Source organism: Etheostoma cragini, chromosome 2, assembly GCF_013103735.1.
Source record: "Etheostoma cragini isolate CJK2018 chromosome 2, CSU_Ecrag_1.0, whole genome shotgun sequence".
Lineage (NCBI taxonomy): Eukaryota > Metazoa > Chordata > Actinopteri > Perciformes > Percidae > Etheostoma > Etheostoma cragini.
Genome location: NC_048408.1, coordinates 20260912 through 20288637, shown reverse-complemented (window position 1 = coordinate 20288637; position 27726 = coordinate 20260912). Strand labels below are relative to the sequence as shown.

Here is a 27726-nt window from a genome sequence, read left to right as displayed (position 1 = left end):
AAATTAAGATATATACACTCTGATGATTTCGTATTTACAATGTTCAAATTAAACAAAACAAAACTGGTCTATATCAACACAGAGTGAGCAAAGCTTGGCACAGTTTGTGTTTATTAGTTAACCTATATGTCTGTTTGTTTTACGTGTGCAGGTGCAATAACATGATCCAGTGATGAAATGTTGCATGCCATTAATAATATGTGTAGTGCACACCATGCAACATGAAATAATGACAATAATCATAAGTGTAATAATATATTAAACTAAGAAAAAATATTGCACAAGACAATAGGCTTCTCTGTAATGTGTTTACTCACACGGCATGACATGTATATATTCAATACTTAACCTTAAGCCACTTAACCTGAATACAACTTCCTTCTTGACACACTGAGGATAACAGAATGTGTGTCATTAGAAGGGGGTAGATTGAAAAAATATGCATCTATAATTTGGCTTAATATATTTTTGTGTGAGAGGTATTTTACTATATGCAACAACAAAAGAAATCATTCATCAATGTTTCCTTCAGCATATCTTCTATTCTCAATGGCTCCATATCAAAATAGTCTTTAATACCACAACATTCACATGCTTCATCAAAATCTATGAGCACAGAAACTTAATCTTCTCCCCATTGGCTTGCTCTTTTTCTTTAAATGTTTAATAAATCTTGTCTAATCTGATCAACACAATCAAACAGTGTTGCCCCTGTACTGCTTGTTTTCTTTTTAAATGTTGGTTAAATACACTTTTAGACCACCGTATGCAGGAATCGTAGGTTCTCAGATACCACATAAGGTTTATGTACATCTGTATTGTTTGAAACAATGTGAGCAGTCCTGTATTTTTCTTAATAACTGGTTATGAGAGCAAATAAAGCATTTTTTATTTGGGCTGTTCCCTTTACACTCAAAGTTTAAATAACCAGTAATATATTCAGACTTAGGCCTTTAAAAACATTATTTATCATACTTAGCATTTAAAACAAACCTTTCCTTTGGTGTCAATCCTTAAACTGCTGAAAGGGACCAAAAAAATAAGCTTCCAAATGAAGAATTTCACAAGGTGTAATCTAACCACATATAATATATGTAAATACAACAAAAGTAAAGCGTTCCACCCTTCAGTTCCACCTTAAAACGTTTAGGAAAACACCTGTGGGTGCATAACAATTAATGGTTCCTATATAAAGGACCTTAAGAGGAAAGTACTTCCGGCTGTTAACTGAACACCAGTGTCATCTGCAAATTGACACACTTGATGCAGAAATTCTCAGAGGGTTGCGTGAGAGGTGAAGTTCGTATGGAACGTCAAATACCATCTGTCAGAAACCCAACCATCCCAGAATGTAACCCTAGTCAAATAGTTTGTGTGTCAAACGGCATGCTGAATGAAATGATATTTGAACGGTTGAAATTCACATTCATTATACCTGCAGACTCTGCATCCTTTGCACATACAGTAGTTGCCTATCCAGTTCTAAACTCCATGTCTTCGGATGTGCAGCATGTTATCCTGTCAAAATGTTATCAGGATGGTGGCAGTAGGCTACTACAAGCAAATAGCTGAATTACTCACTGCAAGTTGAGGCTACGTAAGGTACTCCTTTCAGATAACTTCACCATACCTTTCTCAGATCAGCAGGTTGCTGATCACCTATCAATGAAACTACAACCTGGTCCAACTCTTTCCTCTCTCTTCCTCTAACATTTCTACCTGAAACATGAAAGATTATCTCAGAATAAAGGGAACTAGCTAGCCTTCAATTTAAGTTTTATCCCCAAAGAAGCAAAAAAAGTAAATAAGAAATTGTGAAACAGTGAGGAGGGTAGAATCAGGTCATAGTCAGGACACTTGAGGAGGGAAGTGATTCAAGCTGGATAACATCAAATTATCTGTCAATTTTACTCCAACACAACAACTCATCCTCAGCAAGGCGAGGAGGACATTTGTTCATACTCAGGACACTTGAGGAGAGCAGGGTAGTTGTGAGAGTTCATCTGGACGGAGGCCTCAGAGGAGATGGCGGAGGCACTGCGACCACGCCCGGCCAAGGCATCTGGATGGAGGAACTGGCAAGAGTAATCTGAACAGTTGCTGAGGCGAGGCCGGTAGAAGCCCTGATGGGGCCGATACATTTCCTCTGCTGTATAACGCTTCATGAACAGGTACACTGACATAACACCTGCCGTCTGGGGAGGAATGGAGGCAAAGAGACACAAAGTTTATTCAATAAAATACATTCTTTTTACAAACACAGGTAAAATCCAGGTCACTGTGAACCAAACACATGACAGAATTTTCCACCATTTAAGTGAATCTTTTAATTATTTAAAAATAAATGACTGCCCATTAAAGAATTATGCAATTATTTGATCATTTACTATTTTTGCTGTACAACAATCAGCAGAAATCAACCCCCTTAAGTGAATACTCGTGCATGCACACACACAGCGTGCATGTTTGTGCTGTAACACTGTGGATTGTTTTCCTTTCTTTTTTTTCTCTGCCTATTCTTTAAATGACAAAACAACAAAAAATGCTCATTCAACATTTCCTGTCAGCGTGACAACAGATTATTGTGAATGACTAACAGTATCAAAAGCAACATGCAGATCTAACAGCTTGGTTGAAAGGCAGAAACAATTATCCACAAAAGAAAAGAAATAAACATAGGAATCATAGCAAACCCTAAATTATCATCTGTATGAGTACTATTTCTCGCAACACAATACATTACAGTGGCAAATATGAAGGGAGGGATTCGGAAACATGAAGACACTAAAAGATGAGTTTCTGTCCTTTTTGTGAATGATGGATTAAGACTTTCACACAAAATAGGCAGATTTTAAGTGACTTTAGCTATTAATGTAAGCATATTTGAGAGCAGTTACCTCAGTGAGCAGGAAGGAGATGGCAGCAAAAGCAAATGACCAGCCATAATTGTAGCTGAAGTAGGCCTCGTTAGTTTTGGTTCTGTTTAACATTTCATCATTAATGTTGGAGATGTACAACACCAGACCAACTACTAGAGAGAGACCTGAGGAAGGCAGTAAGGGAGTGAGAGAGAGAAACAAAGGGAGCTTAAATCTCTTAAAAATATAACAAGCCATCTAATGATGACAGTTTGTTTTTAGAACAATAACAGTATGTTTCACTGTGCTCTTTTCTTACATCTAAGTGGCACAGATTAGACCTAAACCAACTCTACAACATGACAACTGTGTTTATTATAAATTGTTTTAACCTTTTGATTTTCAGCACAAGTTTACCTACTCACATGCATGTTGTATGTTTGTAAGTGTTTGTGTATTCACTGACATGGAGATGTTGAAAGTAAAAGCCAAAACAAGTACCTGACAGGATGAAGAAGATTCCAGAAACAAAGGCCAGGATGGTGCGATGGGGGCGGATGTGGCCGATGTTACTCAGTACAAAACCAATGAACATGAAGAAGAGGCTGACCAGAGGAAAGGGTGTGGCAGAACGGATCATCTCTGGAAGAAGACAAGAAGTTTGTTTTGGATTGAAAAACTTATATTGAATTTGATTTGAGATGTACTGCTTATACAGGGGTTGTTACTACTTTGTCCAAATGCCGACTTTTTTCTTAGTTTTTTTGTGCATTTTCCTTGGTGATTTTTTTCTGAGACTTTTTATGAAAGGTTTCCTTTTTAACTCTAAAAAGGAAAACTTTCATAAAAAGTCAGCATGAGGTTTTCCACTAAAGCTGATCTTACTTGTCAGTGCCACATCTTGTGGGTTTACTGTAGTACATGTTTTCTTATTTATATCAAGATGAAGCTGGACCTCCCTACTGTGAGCAAATGGTACAGTACCTCCCAGAAGAGAAATTAGTAGGTAATACTTCTTTCAAGACCCCCATTGTCTTACACAAAATGTTACCCCTCCTGCTAAGTGGACCAGATGTTTAAGGTCATATTCTTAATGGAACTGGTTATTTAATTAGTTGAGTAAAATTTGGATTGTGTATTGGAACTTGCCTATTGCAATTTAGACATCCAACATCACACAAACTTTTGGCAAAGTAAAGTAAAAGTGAGTCTTTTTGGATTCATGTGGAGCCTGAAACATGGGCAAATTCAGAAAAAGTTTCAGTTATGAATGAAGAGATACAACTAATGCAAGCAGTCAACTTAATTCGATCAGTGCCCATGGAAGTGTACTTGAATTCAACAACAGGCACTTTTCAACACGACTGTATAAGCCCCCCATTGATACTTTTATATTAGTCATTATCAATAATTTGTAAATTCATTGCATCTCAGAAGTCAGTTGAAGTAGTTTGCCTTTTTTTGCTCAGAATAAACACATTCAAATGTTTTGGGGGGATTTTTCTTTCTACTTTAGTGCGTAAGGCACTCAAGGTCCAGGCCATCTCCCAAGTTCTACTCACCACAGTGCCGGTGCCGAACCAAAAATGTAAGACTGGAACTAAATTCCAAAGGTTGTAGGCCGTAGGGTAAAACTGGGTTTTGATGCCCAGTTTATTATTGTTCCTATTGTTCTCTGCTGTAATATTGCATCCTCATATCGCCACCATAGAATCTTGGCAACCGTCCAATAGTGCGATGCAGGACTTAAAACCAACAAACTTTCGGGCTGAAACTAGCAAGCAGACTACTTTGGCCACTTGTTTGCCACTTTCATGGATCAGAGAATAGACATGAAATAATATCTTTCAATCTAAAGAAAAAAGTAAATAAATAGTTATGATCACCTAAATGAAGCTCATGTTTTTTGGATCATTTTGTTGGAGAACCCTCCAAACATAAAGTATTTCTCATGTAATAGTGGAGTGTGAATGGTTGCTTACTCAGGACACTAACAGTGGACTCGGAGGTCATCTGGACGTTAGTGGGCATCACATACTCTATAGTAAAACACCGGCCTTTCTCCTCCCCTGGAACAAATGACAGGGAAAGAAATGTATTCCATAGAAATGTTTACATAAATCTTGAGTAGAATCAGGGTGCGGCACAACTGATTAAACTGTTAACTAGTCCACTGTGACAAAGTAAAGTCAAACACAGAAGCATGTAAAACAGAAAACATATACATCTTGTAGCCTTTGCATGATGATAATACCTAAAAAGTTATGACTGTAAATGTCCAGTTTTCAGTAACTAGACAGGATATATTTTCATGTGCAGGCATGAGTAAACTTTGTGCAATGATACCATTTTAGCTTATTTCTCTGTGAAGCTATTGCAAGTGAACTGAACATGGAATCAAAAGCTTGTTTCATGCTATACACAATTTCTGCTGTCAGTGTTTGTGCAAGGAACACCCAGCATTAGATTTTTAGCACCTTTCCTTTTAACAATTTAACACAGCAAGTACAAAGTCTAGCACCAAAACACAATGACACACAAATACACACTCTTGCAGTAACTGATGTTATTTCTCAACACTTCATTAACCACGCACACTATGAGGTGCTGGATTAGATTAGGTGAGATTTGGTGGTTCTTCAGCATATGTAATTAGCTTTCAATGTGCATGTTATATGTTGATATACTGGAGCAATGCATACTGGTACTGGTTCAGGTCAGATCTACAATGTATTACAGTTATCACATTAAAGCTGTAGTTTGTAACTTTTTGATATTAATGAACTCCCTTGCATTCAAGGCAAGTCATTCCCAAATGAGCTGCTACAAAGCGGATTAAGATGAACAGCTCTACAAAACTCTCTCTGTATTCTCAGTATGACTATGTTCAGAAGATTGTGTTGTCCGGTCACTTTCACGAACAGAAACTTGAGTGAGTCAATCATGTTTTTTTAATCCTCTGCGTCCTCCTTGGCTACTAGAGAGAGAGTGTGTGCATGCGTGCGTGCATGCGTGCGTGCGTGCGTGCGTGCGTACATGCGTGCGTGCGTACACGCACACACACACACACACACACACACACACACACACACTCTAGTAGCCAAGGAGGACCATACTAATGAACAAAAATGTACTTTTGCACCATATAAAATGTGTATATTTGCACTATATTTGCTGTGTTTGACTGCGATAGTTATTGATAGGGCAATTAAAGAGTAAAATATGTAAATGTTGCCAATTGAACAAATTGGCGGAATGATGTATTAATACTTGCAGTTTGTGCACAAGTTATGTCAATTTTACAGATATGCTAATATAGTAGCAGACTAGACAATGGCCTCACTGTAATAATACATTTAACACATTTTTAGATTGTAACCAGTCTTATCAGCTTTTGTCTGTCTGTGTGCAAATAGCCTACTATAGTTTGTATATGAGTGTGGCTTTTGTATGAATCAATCAGGAGATAAAATAAGTCAAAATCTGGGTGGTAACACTTCCGGTGAACAACTTTCTGTCAGAAACCCTGGAATTTAATATCCCTGATTGCATCGTGACTAATCCAGGTAATTGAGGCCTGAAAGAGTGCAAATAAAACAACAAGGGCAAAAACTATCAGGCAACTGCAGGCAATCATAAGTCTGTCAATTATCTCTCCCGCACTCTTGCTTTTGGTATTAAGTCAGTTACTAACCACCCAGCCACGGTGTAACGTAATAGAAGGTTTCTGGTTCTCTGGGGTTCCCCTCCTCTGGGTTATGAAAACATAATTTAAAGATGTGGAATGCGGCCTCATTAACAGTCAAACTTGCCAAGCTTCCTGTTGTAGCCTGACTGTGAAGCTAGTGGAGTTTTTTCTTTTTATACTCACCTCTGCAGAATGACAACTGTAATTTTCAGTCAGTTCAAATGTAACTGCAAGATGTTAATTATGCTTCATATAGCTGACATAATGGCTCACTTTAAGTAAATCCTGAAGGACTCCAGCAAACTTGCAGTGAAAAACAAAACAAAGTGGATTACATTGAAATCAATAAGTTTTACTAAAATGTGATTTCAATAATGCTTTCAGGCAGCTACTCCAAAGAAAGACTTATAGTGTAATTGTATGAAGAAGAAAATATGCTTACAAGAAGTACACAAAAGAAATACTTTCGTTTTTTAAAGAAGGGTAGGTCATGCTAAAAATAAAAAAAACTAGCTAAATGTAATTTATCAAGGGCTACTCCTGTTACACGCCTTGCAGCCCCCAATACATAAGCAATCCAGTAACCTATGTTGAACATGGTTTACAACACTAACAGTTTTTGGATGTATGGCTGTAGAGATCCACTACAGATCTCATGCTGGAATGAACAGCCAAACACCCGATGAACTCAAACCAACATCAATACCAACTAAAACACTGTTCAACCCCCTTCACTTCTGTTGCATAACAACATCCTGTGATAGTGTTCAGTAATTGGTTCTGGGTCCAATCAGAATAGTTAACTATGACATACGGACGTTTTTCCTCACCGCTATCGTACCAAGTGCATGTTCTTGGGGGAATTGTTAGGTCTCTGTAAATTAAGAGTTTGGTCTAGACCTACTCTATCTCCAAAGTGTCCTGAGATAAAAATTGTAATCATTTGACACTATGAATACAATTGAATTGAATTAAGGCCACTCAAATACCACTAAAACACACACTGGACGATTTCTCAGTGTATGCTGCAATGGCCTGCTAAAATATCTGTTACCTGAACACAACTGGATCAGCTACACATTTGCCTGGCTCAATAAAGAATCCTGAAACAGGATACAGCTGGTGAGTTGTGGAAGAAGGGTTAATTCAATTCAATTCATTTCAATTCAATTCAATTTTGTTTATAGAAATAGATCTTACCAATAATTATTTTAAGACACTTCACAGATAGACTAGGTCCAGGCCACACTCTATCATCAATAAACACCCAACAATTCCAGTAATTCCCCCAAGAGCAAGCATTTAGTCCAACAGCAGCGAGGAAAAACGTCCTCTCAGTGAAAAAACTTGGGTGGTAAGGAAAACTTCTTTTTACTGCTGGGCAACAGAAAACGTAAGGGCACCGGGCAATAAGCTCCCCACAGCTAGGTTAGTAAAAAACATTTCTGGGACATGGATGCACACAGATTGAAAGGGAGAGGAGAGAGGAGCTCAGTGTGCCAAAGGAAGGAAGTCCTCTGGCAGTCTAAAACTATAACAGCATAATGAAAAGCTGGTGCAAGGCAGACCTAAGCCAGTTCTACAAGGGTTGGTAGATGAGTCTGACAACTATGAAGAGAAGCAGTTGCCATTGAAGATGTTTCCATTATCAGAGGGAGCAAAGGGTAAGAGCAATGGTTGATACCTAGTTTACTCTAAGGGGCGTATTTAAGAAATTATTATGAACAAAATGAATAAAGCAGACAATGATTCCAAGAATGTCTTTGTTATGTTGGAGATGGGGAGGAATGCTGTTTTGAAAGGCCAAGAGGTATTAAACTGTGGAAACACATGCGCTTTTTCAAATTGTACTCTATGTAATACTTGTTTTTTATGCTGAGTGCTATGGTGGAAAAGAGATCCAGGTCACAAAGAAGGAAAAGGAAAATCAATCAATCAATCTAAAGTGCCTTTGGTGCAATAGAATAGAAGTCAGCCACCCGGTAAGTCATGAGAAAAGACATATAGCAAAGCCAATCTTTCAAATGGAATATAAATACTTGACACTTTAAAGGATGTATCCTAATATTAAAGTAGAGTGTTGAAATCAAATATGAAAGGAACTTGTATAGCTGTACAAAGGTTAAGGCAAAGTTAAAATATTCATGTTCAAGTGTTCAAACACCAAGTAAAGAAGCACAGGGGACTGTGATTGTGCAACATAAATTATCTATAGGCCCAGATTTATCCAACTGTCATGGTTAATGACTTGTTAATGTAAACCACATGCATATTTTCTTCATACAATTCAAGGCGTGCTGAATTCACTGATAGTTCAAAGGTTATTGTAAATATTTATTTGAAAACACCTAATCCTTTAAAAGATTTTACATGCAATATTTTCAAGTAGAACGGCTGTATAATCTGGCAGCAATCAATACTTCATGGATGACTGAATATCTAAAATGTTCAATTATAATTGGTATTTACCAGTGATTACAATCAAATGAATCACTACCCAATAGGTCATAAAGCTCTGTATCTGAATAAAACAGAAGTCCAGACTGAAATGAGGTATAGACTTTATGGTTTACCTTACCTTGAGGAGTGAGGGAAGAATATTCTTTATGTACATGTTTCAGACTTCATACTCACCAGCCAAGAAGCAAACCCTCCAAAGGCCGGAGTGAAGGGACATGCGTATCTCGTTGGTCTGGTTGAGGGGAAGGATGACACCTTCCTCCAGGTAGAGCCAGTAATCTGTGCTTACAGCGATCCCCAACAGGCCCAGAGCGCAAACAGCGAAAACGCTGCTCAGCAAAGTCAGCGCCTTTCTGCCACATAGGCTCATACCACAGCTTCAACAGCAGGGGGGGCGCCGCCGGCAGAAAGGGGAGCTGGGAGAGGAAAATAAAGAAAAACATCTTGACCAAGTTCCCCAAAATAAAATGGGAGCAAGTTGTCATAAAAAATGTTTTTAATTGTCCCTCACATTTGCTGTACTAAGTCACACTTTGCTTTGTGACACCGTCATACATTAACTGAAAAAAGCACGACTTCTTATCACAGTGACATTGTATAACCATGTGATCAATAGATTATGGGTGATAGATAACATGTCTGTGGGTTGCCAAGTGGTGAGACAGTCTAGGTGAAGTTCAGAAGATTATTGTTTCATCTTAATTCAAGTTTTTAATAGAGAGGTTCCACAGCTGACTCCATCAGAGATGATTTGGAAATAAATGAAAAGTTGTATTTGTGAATATTATAATAGAAAGCCTTAAAAAACCCTCAATCCTCATATCTGAGAAATAAAATCTGGGAAAGGTCCCCTCTCCTTCACGTCTCTTAGAATTCAAATAACCACATGTGCAGGGACAAAGATTTAGTGTGTTAAGTCTATGAAAGAAATGAAAGCATTTAATTTGATTGTCCTCCAACTGCCTGCAGAAAAATACTACACTATAACTTACAGCACTGATAATGCTCAAAAGAAAGACTGCTTTTCCTACACGTTCTGCTATAATCAAACACAGCTACTAATATCTTATTAGAATCCACTTCCGCTCTGTCACATCTAGTGATGCAGCGGCATGCAGATGATGTGAGCGTTTGAATGTGTTTGCTCATCAAACAAAGTGATGGATCTGTTCATATGGTAGCATTTGCCCACATTTGCCTGAAGCTGGAGTGCAGCGGAGCTTGGCATAGGATACGTATCAAAAGGAATTGATTTTACATAATTAGTTTTCAGTGGGCTACCATATTGAGCACCAACAGGAAACTGGAAAGATGGAATGAAAATGTCAAATGATTTGAAAGTTTTCATAAAATTCATGTATCCAACTGGATGTAAAGCCTTAGTAGAATGGAGTAGTGAAATCTCCACACATCTGCCAGCTTGCAGTGCAGAACCAGTTGTTCAACAGACAGAACAGTTAGATGTATAAGGGATGAGATGTGGTGCTGCTCATGGTTATAAATAGAGCTTTTAAGAAGTACTGATAACTAATATTTTACCAAATTGCATGTTTTCAGTAGAGAGGAGGCGCTGGAACTAATCATGTTTAAATTTCCTATAGATTAGACAGGTTCTGGGCATTTCTCACATGTAGTCATTTTGCCACACCATACAAATATATAAAAATTATGGGTCATTATAGAAAATAAGACAACTTAATCATCAGGCTAAGCATACACTCCAGACTGTGTGGGTATGTGTGTGTGTATGGGTAAACACCTGCGCGATCCTGAATGCTTTCAGTTATCATCACTCATCCTAGATAACTTGGGAATAACAGAGCAAGGCATATCGGACCTCTTTTATTTTCTAATGGGAAATTACATTTCTAAAATATACATGGGTATGACAATAGCCTTCAGTAACCTGCATAATGTAATGTAAAGTAATGTGACTATTTCATTTTCAAAAAAGAAAAGGGTAGTGTAAAAAAGAATACAAAGTCTAATCTTGACTATTTATAACTAGAAATAAGTGTCTTTTTTCTGTCACTAGAGGATGGACTGATGGTGATTGAAAGCAGTTGAGATGCATACATACGCAATCAGAGTTCACTAAAGCACAAAGGACCAGCATTAATGAGAAAGGACTTATACCCCAGCTATTCTTGACCATGGTGCAATCAGTGGACATTCATTTATAATATCCATGGCTCTATTTTTAGTCATTTAGCATCAAGCTACAACTTAAGGACAAGAAGAATGCTCTCCACTCATAGACTTTTGTGTGTCACTGCACTCAGCAGAGGGCTGTTTTTTGTGGTACAGCACAAAAAGCACACATTAAAGTGCTGATTGTACCTAAATGTAGACTTTTAAAAATATGGTCTCATTACTGAAAGATAAAAGAGAGGAGTGATTTAGGCTGGTGGTACCTATCAAGTACCTAAAAATAGAGAAGACTATTGCAATAATAGCAACAATGCTTTATTAAAAAATAACCACAGTTATTGATATTTATGTTACATAGCTGATTAATAATAACATTGTAAATTATAATATGTGTTATAAATACACCCATTTTGTTTTGCTGTGACACACAGCTGCTATCCTGTGAACTATTGAAGACCAGATAAATAATGATCATTGTTGCAATAGCAGTTGACAAATGGTTGACAAACACTATTCACATGGTTAAAGCCAGAGGGGGTCAAGATAGACTGACACCTGATAACAATATCCAACTGAGGACACTACATGGACTATGACATTTACCTAAGACAACTACAACTAAATCAAAACCCGATTGCCCCTGTGCATCTAAATCAAAACAGCCCACCATAATGTTAAGTAAGAGAAGTTTGTCTATTTTAAGAACAATGCACCACACTTAGGAGGAGCTGAATGACACACTGAATGTAATAAAAGCTTTCTAGTGAAGATAATGACTGTGCCTTTAAAGTAGGCACAAGCAACGCTGAGTCACTGTCACCTGGGAAGCTTAGCTTAGAATAATTAGGAGTTAGGACAGAACTCTCAAGTATCTTCTAAAGTGGCAGTTTCTGAGAAGAGTACTTCCCAAAACATTTTCTAGCATTTCCCAGTACTGTGGACAAAGGAATGTCTAATTAATTACATTTATAATGGCTGCGTTCCTTCCATTTAGGGATGACATATCCAGAGACCTGCTATTGTGTGTGCTGGCTCACTGACTGTCTGGATACCTATGTATTGGAGCCATAATGAACGTTATTAGATACACCTGTGCTTCTCCTGCTATCTGAGATCAAAATGTCAGTTGGGAAAAGGCTTGTAAGTCACAAAAGTTGTTAGTGATGTTTACCAGCTTCCTGGATCCATAAAAGATTATATGGTTTTGGACCTAGATTTGGCTAAACTGTTTCTCTTGTCTAGCTTCCCTTGGTACACACACACACACACACACACACACAGACACACACAAAAGCAAGCAACAAAATCACATTCAATCTTTCATGAATTCTAATAATTCTACTCTCTGGTCTCTAAAGAATTATAAATGGTGACTGATCTCAGTTAAGAAAAAACGTTTCATTATTATTGAGAAATGTTTCTCATTAAATGTTCAAAGCTACAGCAAACTAACAAAAAAGCCTTGTGATCGTCCTGCCTGCAAACGGACACACAAACGTCCTCTCGCCTGCATAAACATCAGCATTTCCTTTAAATCTGTTTGAAACTGTGACTAAACTATCATCCCCTCCTGCCTGAGCATTTAGCAGAAGCTTTACAAATATATTGTCCCCCTAAAAATGTATTCTTCTTGTCCAAAAACAAAACTACGATTATCAAGTTAACAATACAAAATGATCCTTTTTTACATGAATTTTACAGAAGACCTATAATATCCAAACTGTGAAATGAAAACATTTTTCAATAGGATTTGACAAAGAGAAATTAGAGGATAAGTGCATGTTGAACAGATAATGTGGTGCTTAACAAAGCCACTAGGTGTCCAGGGGCCATGCTGCCATCAAGTAAGACTCAAGCACCCCACTGCGAGAGTAAAGGGCACGTCATCACCAAAAGTAGGCCATTCCACTTCTGTCTACTTTGCTATCGTGCACCTAACCTCCCGTCAAAGAGTAAAACAAATGTCTCACTCCTTTTTAACAGTTGTTGAATTCTAAGTTGATCCCAGACCTCCACGGTAAATCATATCTGTAATTGGTCAAAAGAAGGCAGGGCAGAAACAAAGCTGACCCAAAAAGTAACATTAACTTTTAGATTCTGGCAAAAGAATATAAAGGCTTGTAAAACATAATCAATGGCTTAAGAAGACAGCTTGTAAGTTAGGCAAATGTGATGTTGTGAATTAAAAACGTTTTTTTGATACCAGAAACAGCAGTAGATTTTGAGATATACCAACTATGTAACATAACAAATGCTACATGAGGTTCTGAATTTAGGGATCTTTCTTTGGCATTGATGGTTAATATGTATAATATATCAACTTGTGGGACAACTGTTTTAGTAACAAAAGAATTGGCTGGGGTAAACTATTAGAACCCAATACTTATTTGAGTATGATTGACAGTGGATTTTGTTTTTACATCATCATTCTCTGGCCTAATGAAATTAGTTTAACAATAAAACACTTGAACTAGATGAATATGGCATGTGACTGTTAAAAAAAAACACTGACTGACTCTGCAAAACAACTGACACCTTAATTTGAATTTGTCTGTGTCACAGCATGGATCTCTTTTGGCATTCTTATTGACCCAGCTACTGTGGCTGTAGGAGTGCAGCTGTGAGTGCAGTCCCTCTGTTGCTTCTGTAGACAGGAGACTTAACACTGTCGGAGTAAGTTGGTTGATGTTCCAAAGGCTGGCTGAGGACAATGGCAGTCCAATGCATGAGTGAGGAGGTAAGTCATCAAGCCACAAACACAGCTGGATTAAGCTGGCAGCCCCCATCATCAGCCTGTTGAGATCTGCTTGTACAGTTTAAGTAGACAAACTAAACACAACACATGCCTACAAAAATCACATCATGCAAACTCTTGACAAGAGTTACATGTAAGCATCTTCATACATTAAAGCGCATTTCACTGACCCACAAACTGTCTACAGCCACTCTCTGTTGTCTTCACAGAAGTATATAGATGGAGTGGGTCACTCGTCATAGTAGTAGTACAAATATGCTGTATTCTTCTGTATTTTGGAAGTCCAAAATGTCCTCCAGTGTTAAAAGCAACGCTGGATTAATATAAATGGTACAGATGGTTGATTTTACAACCTTTTTTACATAGCAACAGTGACATTACGAATTCAAATGTGACTATTTCATACAACAATTATAGTTATAAAAGTACCACCTTTTTTCTAGAAACTCAAAAAATGTTTGATAGGTCAACAATGATCATTTTAGCCACCACCTTAATTTTAAATTGTTTTTAATTGCATGTACCTCCTGGTTTGAAGCCCTAACAAACCAACTTAAAGGGAGTCTGCAAACAGAACAGAATAAATTAATTAGTTATTCTGAACATGGGCCATACGTCTCTTACATGTAGGTCACAAGTTGTTGAGCTCACCTGGCTTCTTGTTGAGTCTTGTGTTTTTATGTTAACGTGGATAATGATCCATAAAATATTGTTTAGTAGTGTCCCAATATTTGTTGTTGTGTCTTATTACTGAGGTACAGTGACACACACAATGTGTAAACTCACAGCATATTAGACATGTGTCCTTGTACATTTAAGAGTGTTAGGGAAAAGGAACCTTTGCCAATATAGGGGCAGTTCAGTGGAACAAGTTAGTCTGGCAAATTAAAGTCATTTCCTCCCTGAACTCTTTCAAAAAGAGAATAAAGGACTGGTCACCAGAGAATGTAGCAGAATAGGACAAGGGGTCAGTTCCTTTTTTATTTTTATATATTGAAGAATTGTTTTTATGTTATGTTGTTGATTATTACACACTCTGTAAGTGTTTTGTCATGTCCTGATGTAATGTGGACTTTATTGTGTTTTTTATCCTTGATTGTATTTGATGTCTTCTACCCTATATGTTGTGTACAGTACGTAGTATCTACTATAGTAACTCACTCTAAGGAGGACAATTACAACAAGGACAACCTTTCTTTCCAAGTCGCATATAGTAAATATGGCATTTTACTGTATAGATATAAGACAAGATCAGCCACACATTGTGTCAAGCAAATCAGAGCCATTTCACCATTGATATTGTTCCCATATTGTGAATCTTACATTTTCTGAAAAAGTAAAACTCTTTCAATATAGTTAAGGATCTTACCCAATATTGGTTTACAAAATAACTATGATAAAGTTGTTGCCATCCACGCCCCACTTCAAGCATATTAAATTGGGCTGTGCACTTATTGGATAATTATCCAATAAAATCATTAAAGGACTCTTCCCATTTTAACATAGCAGCCATTGCTGAGTTGTCTGGTACCCAACTGTGTGTTTCTAATAGTTAATGGTGATACACAGAGGACATTTTTTCCTTTTTGCTATCATGTATAAGCCATTATGGTTGTGCTCCCTGCTGGCCTCCAGTAGGGAGCTAGCAAGCAATAATGATTACTCTATGTTCTAATTTTGGAGATGCCTCAGCCCACCCTTGAAGGTCTACCAAAACTGTGACAATACAAATCTCGGCTCTTTGCCAGGCAAATTAAAGTGCATCATCTGGCGAACAGCAGACAGAGGTGGTAGCTGTGCACGCTGTCAAGACACTGAGTGAAGTGGACATTTTTGTCTCATATTCTCACCTCTTCTCCACAGTGAAATCACAAGATTCAGGGCATCAAATCAATCAACTGGCTGTTAAATGTTGCAACACATTTGCATATAAACAGTTGAACCAGCTAATGTAGAACATGTTCTCTTCCCTTGCCCTTAAGACTTTAGAACAGACTGCATCAAAATGCAGCACATCTGTAAGGTCGCCAGATCATCTTAATTTGATGGGGCAGCTCTGGATATAGCCCAAGCCTTTCATGCTATTCCAAAGGCACTTCCCTTATGTCTTTTAGTAAATGGTTTGGCTTTGAGCTGTCATCCCCTGCATATTCCTTCATACAGTGTCATTAGCAGAATGTGTACGGATAGCTTGTTAGTCAGTATATTCTTTGCATTTCTAATATCTTCTGCTGATCATAGATACGTAATTGTAAACATAAAATATAGAAGGCTGAACAAAGACTTTAACTTACATGTCTTCACTGTAAAAGACCCTGTTTGCTTTACCAAAACGTGGTGTGGGTCGGAGACAATTATCCTGAACGGCTTTTATTCCATGAAAATCCTTGTAGCAAAGATGACAGACAGGTCTGTTTAATCCAATAAAACACAAATGAATAGCACAGTGATCTCTAAAAGGGTTGACCCTCCATTGTGGCTGGCACAAAAAACAGTGATCCACAGCACTAACATCCATTTCCCCGTGTTCGTTGTGAGAAGAAGTCTCCCATTTATAAGTGTTTGACTTAGGCCTGTCGCCAGGCAACACTATACAGAGAATCCTCTGGATTAATCAAGCATTAATGGACTGATGAGCCTGTCTCAAACAGTGCTTCCTGTTTGGTAGTGCATTTCATATGCTGGTTTGGCGATACAGTTGAAAACAAGAGAAAGACATAGAAACACATTGTATAATACGGTTTGTGTTTATCTCACGCTCTCTCTCTCTCTCTCTCTCTCTCTCGACCTGGCTGCAGTTCATCGTTGCAACTGACTTAAGTGGGCAAATGCTCACATTCAATGGCATCTGGCACTTTTTAGAGGTGTTCTCTTCACGAATGAACCCTAACCCTTACCATAACAGCAGATTTTGACTGGTTATTGGTCTGCAAGCTTTACATATACTCTAATAATAGTGAGTAAAGTTACTAAAGAATTAAGTAATGTAAACAAATCAGTACCAACTAATGCAACTAAACCTTTTTAATGGACACATATTGTCTTCACATCTTCATGACAAAAAACTAAACAGAAACAACAGGAATTTACAGAATTAATTATAGCCAATCATTCGAGATGACTTCTATCAAACAAAATTAATCTCCAGTCTATCTTGTATTATCAAACAAGCTCTTTGCTAACTAACAAGCCACAATACCAACAGTCCAATATACTTTGAGGACAGGCATGTTACTGTTTTTTTATAATGGAATTCAGACCTTTCTAGTAATGGTGACCTCTGTTTTCTTGTTGGCAGGAGTGACAAATTGGTAAACTGTAAACAGTAATGTTGCTGAGTTAACAAGACACATAAATTGGAGGAAAAGGGGAGAGAAAGAAGGTTAAAAAAGAGGAAGACTGAACAATTTGTCCAAATAGCATGTATATCGATGACCTAATATAATATATGTAATATATATCAGTCTTACTGCAACAAGTCCACAACAACTCTCACACAGAGAGAAGTAACCAGCCTGTACTTAACAGTGGCTACAAATATTTTTTCTTCTGACATTGCCGAATCCTTCTGCAGCCCACACAATCTCAGTCTAAATTTGAGCTACAACAGTAGTTGACTGTTTGTCAGCCTCAAGGCCTCGCCATACATATTTGTTTACTATTGTTCACTTCCAGAAAACTTTTTGTAATTACTGAACTGTAGCAGTGGTACAAGTGGTAAAAATAAAATTGATAAGATCTTTAGGTATTAATCGGATTACAAAATAGGCAAACTCCAAAATTAACAAAATCTCAATGTTTGCGAATTTACATGATTATTCAGAATTTTTCAAACTATTTAAAACTAAAACACCATTCTAGTTATTGGTCAGTAGTATCAGTGTGTTTAGCCGGAGTCTATTTGTTGGCTACATCCTCTATGGCAATCAGAGCCAGCTGTGTGTTTCACATGCCGTTTGATGTTTGGCTTGAGCTACAGTCGCTGTCCGCGGTGCTGAAACACCCACTAACGTTCCCATGCTGAACGTCCGTCAGTCCATGGAGCGTGTTGCTACACGTGAATGTAGTGGAAGCTATGTCCTCTAAACCCTGTTTGCACAAGTCTTTATTGGCGCTGGAATATCCAATGTAAACGTGGTTTAGTCAGGTTATTTTTAAATGAGGACTGTATGGCATTAGACTACATCCGGTTATTTAATTCTCTATCTTTTAACCTTTTCATTTCCCCTCATCCTAAAAACAAGCGTTGTCACACCTCTTTCTTTAAATAACAGTGTATTATATCTCGATTAGCATATCCCATGTGTTTACTCTTCACACAAAAATGTGGGTAAAGTGAGCGAATGTAAGTTAGCAGAAGCTTCTACTTCCATCATGATTGCAGAGACATTTTGACTCTTTAAATATGCAAACAACAAACAACAAATAAATAATCCAGTGGAAACAATCAACAGCGTCTTTCGCTGCACATAATGTCGACTACGACATTTATCTTAAAACGCACTTGAGAAAAACACATATCATACGATGTATTACCTTAACGAAGAAGACTCGCTGATGAAAGCACGGCTCTCCCTCTTCCTTTTTCTTTTTTCTCTTGTTTCTCTCTGTCCAGTCGGTCCGTGTTGTCTCGGTTTTGGCGCGAGATGAGCCTGTGTGGCGGACGGGACCCGTGGCTGCGTAGCTCGCGCACCACTACTATCCAAGCGAGTACTAACAGCGTGGCGCGTGCCGCGTGGCACGTGGCGCCAAACTCCCCACTCCACCTCTGTTCAGGTGTGCGGAGGACAGGGACTGCTGTGTACATATAATGTTGTAATAATAGTTTAAATGGTCAAACCAAAGACAACTCTGAAGTTTTCTGCAAATGTTGAATTTAGTAAGCTTGTGTTCTGAAAACGATAAGCTATTATAGATTCCTGAAATGCACACGTGTCTTTTATTTGCCATCCATTAATACCATCGTTAGGCCTACAATGTAGTCTGAGTGCCTGTGACAGAAATTGTCACTGGACATCCCTCACAATGCATATTAACTATAAACAAGGTTTGATTAGCCAGGCAAAGTTGCCAGCTTCCAAAAAAACCACCATCACTTTTCTGTGCAAAATTCTGTTCTCACGACAATCAACCGTCCTTTCATTGCTATAGTAACTCAGCAAAAATTGCTGTATACTTGCTTCTAAAAAAAGAGGCTGCAGTAGGATGACACAACATAATAAGTGTTATCTCTCACTCTGATGTGAAGCCTTTTTGGAGATCTCTGCCTTTCTATTTTTTTTATTTCCTTACATTCTTCCTTTTTGTTTCAGCGCATCTGAATTGGCTTCCCCTTTGAGTAACAAACTGTGGGTTTGTTTGCTCTGCCTTCCAAAACTGAAGGGAATATTCTGCCAAAGAAAATGAGCCTTCAAACTGAATCTTTCAGTGGCTTTGGTTCTTTTGTTTTGTATTGCCACCCATTGATAAAATGCATCTACGTAACATCTTCATTCATTTCATGTGGAAAGTTTGTGACATGTTTCCACATGAGATCAAGAACCTTATACATACTACATAAAACATTCACTGAGCAAATAAATGACCTTTTTTACTAAATCAAGCTACATTTGTGTTAAATGGGATAGTTTTATGATAGCATTAGGTCACATGTTCAGGACGACACAGATTTACAGTGCTGCTGTAAGACTGAAATCAATACAAACCGTCTATGATCGTGTGGACATTCATTCAGTCATTTAGGAGCATCTGGTGAATCCCATGCATGTGTATGACTAACAACCACATTTAGTTCCCGACCAATCACAGAGGCCAGAGGCTGTCATCAGCTTGGCTCTGACTTGGCCTTTCACAAAGCCTCTCATTTTCCTCACAAGATGGCTATCAGGACCTTCCTCATCCCATTTTGTATCACTGCTTATCTCTAACATTTCATCATTGAATACTGTTGAAGCAAATTATCTCTTCTGATATTTTCTACTCTACTTTAACGATCAAACATCAAAGGAAAAAGCTAAATTCAGGCTCCTGACGGCAAACATGAACTTTCCTGGCATTCTTATGTATTTAGGTAATACTGAGCCCAGAGCAAGGTGACGCAAGAGCAAGGCTTTCAAAATAAATACCATAATCTCCCCATGGTAATGGACTAGAATATAGTTTGCTGTCACTGAACTTCAACATCTTCTTAGAGAGAGAGAGAGAGAGAGAGAGAGAGAGAGAGAGAGAGAGAGAGAGAGAGAAAAGTGTGCACAAAATCTAGACTTTATGTAGACTTAAAAAAAAAACACTACTATCAGTTCCTTTTTTTCTTACACACAAAAAAGACTTTCAGTCAGCTTTTGTAAATTGCCATGGCTTATTAACAAAGATGCTAATGTTAATCAGACAGTAATGATGAAGCATCTGTTTTACTTAAGGCCAGAGCAGCTTTTATAACAAGACAACACGGTTGTATATGACTCCTATCTAGCAGTGCCATAACAGATGCAGATATGCTGAGGATGTGTGTACATGTGTGTGTGTGTGTTCATTGTCTGTTTGTGTTATAGAGGGAGACTGAGAGAAACCAGTGGATTGAAACATGAAAGGTGTTAAACAAATCTCACACACCAGCTGGTTCCACAGTCAACACACCGCAGGCTTTCTCTAATCACAGGACAGCTATGCATTGTCTGACAACACGTGGAGAAACAAAAACAAGTTCAATCATTTTGTACAGTATGTGTCTGCATCACAGCAATACTACAACTCAGGAGGGAAGAAATCCAGTTTTAAATTGAATTTGCAAATTGTAATTAAGCCGGATTAAGGACCTGAAGTGGGAGCCCAACACAGACATTATCATCAAAAAAGGCCCAGCAGAGGATGTACTTCCTGCGCCAGCTCAGGAAGCTCAACCTGCCTAAGGAGCTACTGGTCCATTTCTACACAGCCATCATCCAGTCTGTCCTCTGCACGTCCATCACTGTCTGGTTTGGATCTGCCATCAAAAAGGACAGGACCAGTTTACAACGGACAGTTAGGACTGCAGATAAGACCATCGGTGCCAACCTGCCCTCTGTTCATGACTTATACTCTTCCAGAGTGAGGAAACGGGAAGGAACCATCACTGCAGACCCATCTCACCCCGGACACAACCTTTTCCAGCTTCTCTCCTCTGGTAGGCGTTAAAGAGCACTGCACGCCAAAACCAACAGACTCAGGAACAGTTTCTACCCACAAGCCATCTCTCTGATGAACAGCTGACTTCTGACTCACAGTATCAGGTTCAAATCTGTTCAATAACCCAGTAACACTGTCTCTACAGCAACTGTTCACTGGTTTCACTTATCATTTCACTTGTTTAGTATTATTCATCCTTCTCATATCTAACTTATTTATTATTCACTGTTTACTCATCATTCACATTCTCATATCTCACTTATTATTTATTTATTAATCATTCTCATTTCCTATTTCATAACTGTTCAAAATGTTTATACTGTTCATATTGTAATACAACAGTACTATTTATCCCAGTATCCTTTGCACTATGCTCCACATTTAAATAAATTATTTTGAACTCTTCATTGCACTCATGCCTCTATATTGTTTCTGTTTAGAGTATGTACATATTGTGTATATATGAGTGTGTATGTATTGTTTTGGTTGTTTTGTCGGTGTAAGCACATTGTGAGCAACAATTATCCAAAGAAGAATTTCTCGTATGTGTCTTCATACCTGGCAAATAAAACTAATTCTGATTCAGATTTATTAAATACATTTGTAAAGACCGTTTTCCAGGATGTATCCTTTTACAGGTTCATTTGAAAATTCCGAACAGTGAAACTTAGACTGAAAACTTTGTTAAACGGCTTTAATACACTAATGTGTTTTAAAAGCTTACAATCCTCATCCTATAACTCTAAGTCACCACTTAAGACATTGGCCTTCCCTTTCCCCAGCCACATTATCCAACTCTGATTGGAGGACCCCGAGGCGTTTCCCAGGCCAGGTTGGAGATATAATCTCTCCACCTAGTCCTGGGTCTACCCCGGGGCCTCCTCCCAGCTGAATGATGAATGAGAAAACCTGACGGACTAAGTCAGATGACGCCACTGAGACATTTCTCAAAAAAAGATAAACTTGCTAATTTCCCAACCCCATATCGGCACCAAACTATAAAACAGGAAAGCCACAATATATGTTTTAATGGAATATAACATGCTGATTAAGTTTAAAGTCACAAATGGCAAGCACACACTTGCAGAAATACGGATCTCATGTTCCTTTTTTATTTGCATTATCATACATTAGGTACAAATAACAATCAGTTACAAGGTAAGTTGCTCAGACTCTTTTTAAAGGTTTCAGGCGGACATTGGAAGAAAACAGACATACACCATTTGCAAAATACAATATATTCTTCTTTTACAGTCTAGATATATACTGTAAGTCTTTATGTACAAGGACAGGGGAACTGACAAAATAAGTGAACAAAGAGAGGACACCAACATGTATAGATCATGTTACTGTATGGGTTAAGGGATAAGGCAAACCTGCACATTATTGATCCTGTACTCTGTACAGCCAAAAAGATGGCAGCTCAGCTCAAATCTTTCCTTTCACAGCAAACAGGACACAGTGGAGAGTAATGACTAACTATAAAGAAAAAAGACGTTACACAAAATTAATCTAATTTAAACAGAAAAATTAAAAAAGAATTGTAAGAAATGCCAATTTGGGGGGGAAAAATCATATGAGACCTACAGTATGTCTTAAAACCTCCCATTTAAGATAAAATCTATATTAAAATCTATAGTACACCAGAAAGGTACTTTATTATCATCTGGCCATCCCAATCAATTTAAGTAAAAACAAAAAGATGAGGATTTCAAATAGAATGTAAAAAAAGTAAGCAATCAACAAATACAATTTGCTAACTCCTTTCCCATGACGCACCAAACGAGAGGATGAAAGGGTGAAATTGACACAAACTGTTTTGAGTGAATAACACAAGAAAAATCAACTGCTTTCCTGACCTGATGGGATCTAAACGGATGAAAGGAGGGACACGCTGTAGATAAGATGATGGATTGAATCGGCCTAGGCTCTGAGGAAGGAGAAAGAGGTAGAGTGAAAGAGTGCTTACTAGAGACAAGGGAGGGATGGTTCAATATGGCAAGGCACAGGGTTCATTCCTCAAACAAGCCATTATCATCTGTCCTTTCATTCATTTAACCAAGCCCCATTAATAGGTGATTAATGTCCAAATTAATAGTCTATTGTTCCTTCACTCCCAAAAGATCATCCTTTGATATTGTCATTACATATATTAATCAACTCACTACATCATTTAGTCATTTATAGGCACAGGGAGGTAAAGGTAAAGCAAGCAGACACATGAGGTTGACTCAAGTTGTTGCCAAGTGTTATGGCTGAAAATTCTGATGTACCAATTGGCTCATGAATCATTTATGTGAACAGAGTATGCAAATTTTTACTTTTTTTTACTTTTATTCACATACATACATACATACATTTGCAAGATGTGCTGAAACCCTTACATGGCGTAAACAAGGTGAATTAACTCAATTACTTTGACAATGGATTAAATGCAGCAAGCGGGATAGGTAAAGAGTAAACATGGAGTAGAGAGTTTAGATGAGAGCGAGGACAATGAAGTAGTATCTATTCAAGTAGGGAAAGGCACACAAGGGGAGAGGAAGAATCTTTTTTTGTTCACGCCCACACTGACGTTGACTTTTTGAAAACATTACATGATTCAAGGAGAAAGAAGTTTGGGATAAAGTAATCAGAGATTCTATTAAAAAGGATGGATATTTTTAGTTAGCACATTCAGAGGTGTAAGTAAACCTCAGACAAGGTCAAGACTGTTGCTGAATAAACTCAGAGTATGTACAAGGACATTTTCCTCTCCTTCTGGGATATTTACACCGAATGTTAAATTCAATGCTCCACAAGTTGAAATGTTTTTAGACACAATTCTGCATATATAGGATAGGCAGGCAGGGAAATCTAGGACTGTGTATGGTGACTCGTTTAATTAACTGACTGGCATCGTAAAGTTTACTAACACAATGTGCCCTAGTATACTCATGGCGGCAAAAGTCATCCATGTGACTACAGCTAGTGCAACGCTGCTATTGTTGGGCTCTGGCGTTTTCCACGTTTGGCACATGCAAAAGGTTATACACAATAGGAAAAACTGTAGGAGAACATGACTCTTAGAAAAACATGAAAAAGTGAATAAAAATGTTTCAATAGTTCCTATTTATGTCATGAGTTTTCTAATGTGAAATATCCTTTTAAACAAATAAACAAATTTCAGAATTTCTTAGCAGAAGCTAGAGAAATAAAACAATAACAACACTGACCGCAACTGACAACAAAAAAAGAAGAAACAAACATTTTACAACAGACGACACCACGACATTAAGATTATAACATAAACCCCATTTATGACACACACAGAGCGAGTGGTCTCACTGGTCTAACAACGAGCAATGCCTCTGAGTCACAACTCTCCACAGATCTGGGTTCAGTGTTCCACATCACCCTGAAAAGGGGAAGGCAAAAGGATCCAGGGGCCATGATGTACACATATCAACCTTCTAAAGCAAAAAGTACTGATCAAGAACTGGGACAATGTCTCAGGAAAGTCTTTTGAAAAGTAGTTAGCATTTGTTAATCCACTGTAATAAACGTATGTTCTATCATCTTTAGAGATCTGCATTCTTTTGGCAAAATCACTGTTATTCCCCACTCTTGCTTTCACACATAGTTTACAGCTCTGCTTGAGCATTAGGACTTTGGTGTTACATCACTTGGTTTGTGATTTGTGTGCACTATAATTACAAAATCCTGCAATCATCTCTTAAAGAGTCTAAGATCAACACATTGAGTTTGTCCAATCTTGAACTATGCTATCTATCCTTTGAGTATCAAACACTCACCTCCCATTGGTCTGACCCTTTACGTGTCCCACTAGAGCTGTTCTCAATTCCTTAATTATACCGACAGAAATAACCTAGTATCGTGTTGTATTCAAACGTCTCCTGACAAACAATACCTGTACCTGCACAATTAACTGAATGCTTCTATTTACACAAGGGGTATCAAATGAAGTATTGGTATCCGTATTACTGTAAAGCTATAGTGTGTACTTTATGTCTCCCCCATGAGGAATTCTAAAAAGCCTTCTGTGATTGCGCACCACCCCCACCCCTCCTCCACGCAGTTGCTAGTACCTAAAGAGGAAACGGAGGATTCAAAAATCATGATGGACTCTTCAGACAAGGAAATTATCTTCACTAGGTTTTCTGCACGTGAAAGTCACCGGCTTACACCATCTCATGAACTTAGCCATACTGAGAAATACTGAGTTTTCAAACTCATTTGGCAATGGCTTGAATGTATGGGACGTTCATTAGTATAAAAAAGTTACGCATTAAAGCTTTAAGGATACTGGTATTGGTACGTTATCATCTTTTTTTAAACAATACCCAGCCCTCCTATAATTTTTACCTTCCTGAAAAGCTGTCACTATTGGAATCCATTAGAATCAACATAAATCAAAGCTATGGCTATTATTCTTCAAGAACGAAACAAGTACAAACTTTCAGGACTACTATCTCGTACCACTAAAGTTAGGTTTTGAGGGGAGTATCAGTTTGAGGTTGTACTGTAACTTTTAGAGGGTTTTATACTTTGTAGCATAGAGCCTTTAGGGAATCACGTGCATGAATAATGTCTACCAACAGCATGCCGATACAGAGGGACAGTCAACAGCCAGAAACACATCCAATCAACTCACAATTTACAATCAAAATCATTGAATATGAATAAAGAAAATTAAAGTTTTGATAAATCTGCCAAAACAAGTGGAACAGATATATTTTACAACTTGCTAAATCTGGACTCTTAAAGTTGTTGTGAAGTCGACCTGTACTGGGTTAGTTGCTAGTTGTTTAAATGTTATGAGACATACAAATATTGGTGTACATAATTAACGTAATAAAAGCACATTCAGGTTTTGGTATAAAAACTGTAACTTGCTTTACGTGTTCTAAATAACTCATGATTATTTACAAAGGAGTTATGCACTGATAGTAGACATTTTCAAATATCAATCTGATCCAATATGTATGAGAAGACACAAACGTAGAGGGGACAAAAAACTATGTTTAAAGACATTAAATAAATTAAAAGGGATGAATAAAGGTGATATTTAACTAATAATAATTGTGTTGACATAATCCTAATAAAGGATCTGTCTTTCTCTGAACAAAAAGAATAGTCAGAAGAAATGCTATTGATTTGCAACATTGTAATATGTGTTGTGTATCTACACTTGAGGGCACAATAATGTATGCAATATAACATCGGATGGTTAATACACAAATGTTATTTTCTAAAAACAAACAACAGTTTATCAAAATGTTGTCACTGTTTCTGTTGAGACACTTATGACTAATAGGAGGCTTTGTAGTTATTGGCATAGGATGGGACAGAGACAGTGGTTAACCCTAACACTGACTATTTTCCTAAGTAGGTAGATATATAATGTACTACCACTGTCCACATACTAAACTGATAACGGTGTCCACAAAGTGTCCAAAACATTACTGACAAGGGAAATATACAATCTGCATCTCAAGTTAAGGAAAATAGGTGTGTGAATTATTACTTTTAAAAACAGATGAAATAGAGTGATAGCAGTTAAGTTATAAAGCTAAAAATTGGAACCAACCCTGACATACTTTCATACCCAAGTGTCTCATATACCTCCATTTTTACAGGCTGCATATTATCTAACTACACAACTGTTCATTCTTTAGTTGATTTGCTACACACATAGGAAGTTGAGATTAGCTAGTATCAAATTGTACTAAAATAGAATTTAATACTATCACCATGACGTCAAAGGGGAAGAAAATTGTAAACATGATACAAGAAACATTGAATCAATAGGTGAAGTTTCAACACCTGAATCACCTGGCCATAGTATCTACACTGCCTTACGTAAGTGTTTTTAAGGTCATCGCATAATATCTATATTGTGATAATTCTCCATATGGAAAAAAGTGTGACAAAGCAAGTGGATCTATAGACCATAATGTTTATCCATTGAGATTTGTAAAAACATGAAAACCTTTTCCAAAATCCATGCCTTAAATGCTCTCCTAGCTTAATGCTCCTTTAATATCCTTTCGCTCATATCATATCACATATAGTCATGCATTCATTTATTCTCTAAATGACTTCTAGTTATGGTAAACCATCGATACAAATTGCAGCAGTAAAGAAAGGACATCTTGTCTACAGTTCATGCTTATCATTAGAGTAAAGAATTTTTTTTTTATTGTGATGGCAGAAAGCCACTCCAATCTGATCTATACTGTAAAATATATTGCACAGAACATAAATGCATCCCCTGAATGCTGCTTACAAATAAAACCAATACTTAAAGGTTTATAATGGTCTATAGTAGGCCTTGATCAAGTTGTTGTCAGATGTTAGGTTGGCGGTTGCTTTAAGTTAGTGGCAGTGAGGTTCTTCAGGGACGTTTTCCAATCCTTTTCATATGCTGTTACTGACCGCAGGGTTTACAAACTGTGTGTTGATGAAAGAGAACCCTGCAAACTCGGCCTGGTCAATGTTAGCGATAACCAGCTCATCTGGCGGTGTGAGCTGGGGCTGGGTGCGTGTGAAGAACTTGTCAAAGTTCTCTGCTCCTTTGCCACACTGTGGAAAAGAGGGACAGAAAAGGGAAAAGTTAAGACATAAGGTATGTAAAATAATATGAAGAA

The 27726-nt window shown here is 37.7% G+C and overlaps 2 protein-coding genes and 1 long non-coding RNA gene across 4 annotated transcripts in view; 1 reads left to right on the top strand and 2 right to left on the bottom strand.

The window, feature by feature from the left end:
• Positions 1-131: 131 nt before the first annotated feature.
• Positions 132-18699, bottom strand: LOC117937316 (voltage-dependent calcium channel gamma-5 subunit). Its single transcript, XM_034861197.1, has 6 exons — positions 18449-18699; positions 9181-9422; positions 4841-4927; positions 3360-3500; positions 2898-3043; positions 132-2195 (listed from the first exon to the last, which is right to left on the bottom strand). The coding sequence occupies exons 2-6, from the start codon at positions 9374-9376 to the stop codon at positions 1932-1934; spliced, it is 834 nt and encodes a 277-aa protein (XP_034717088.1). The 5' UTR covers positions 9377-9422; positions 18449-18699; the 3' UTR covers positions 132-1931.
• Positions 13335-23578, top strand: LOC117937323. Its single transcript, XR_004655124.1, has 3 exons — positions 13335-13347; positions 16870-16872; positions 23475-23578. It is a non-coding gene; the product is annotated as an uncharacterized LOC117937323 (long non-coding RNA).
• A 730-nt stretch (positions 23579-24308) lies between these two features.
• prkcaa (protein kinase C, alpha, a) overlaps positions 24309-27726 on the bottom strand; it is a 135608-nt gene continuing 132190 nt past the window's right edge. For both annotated transcript variants that reach the window (XM_034861175.1, XM_034861185.1), the window contains one exon: positions 24309-27661. In XM_034861175.1, coding sequence (XP_034717066.1) covers positions 27497-27661 — 165 coding nt within the window. In that variant the 3' untranslated portion in view covers positions 24309-27496. The remainder of the gene's footprint in view (positions 27662-27726) is intronic.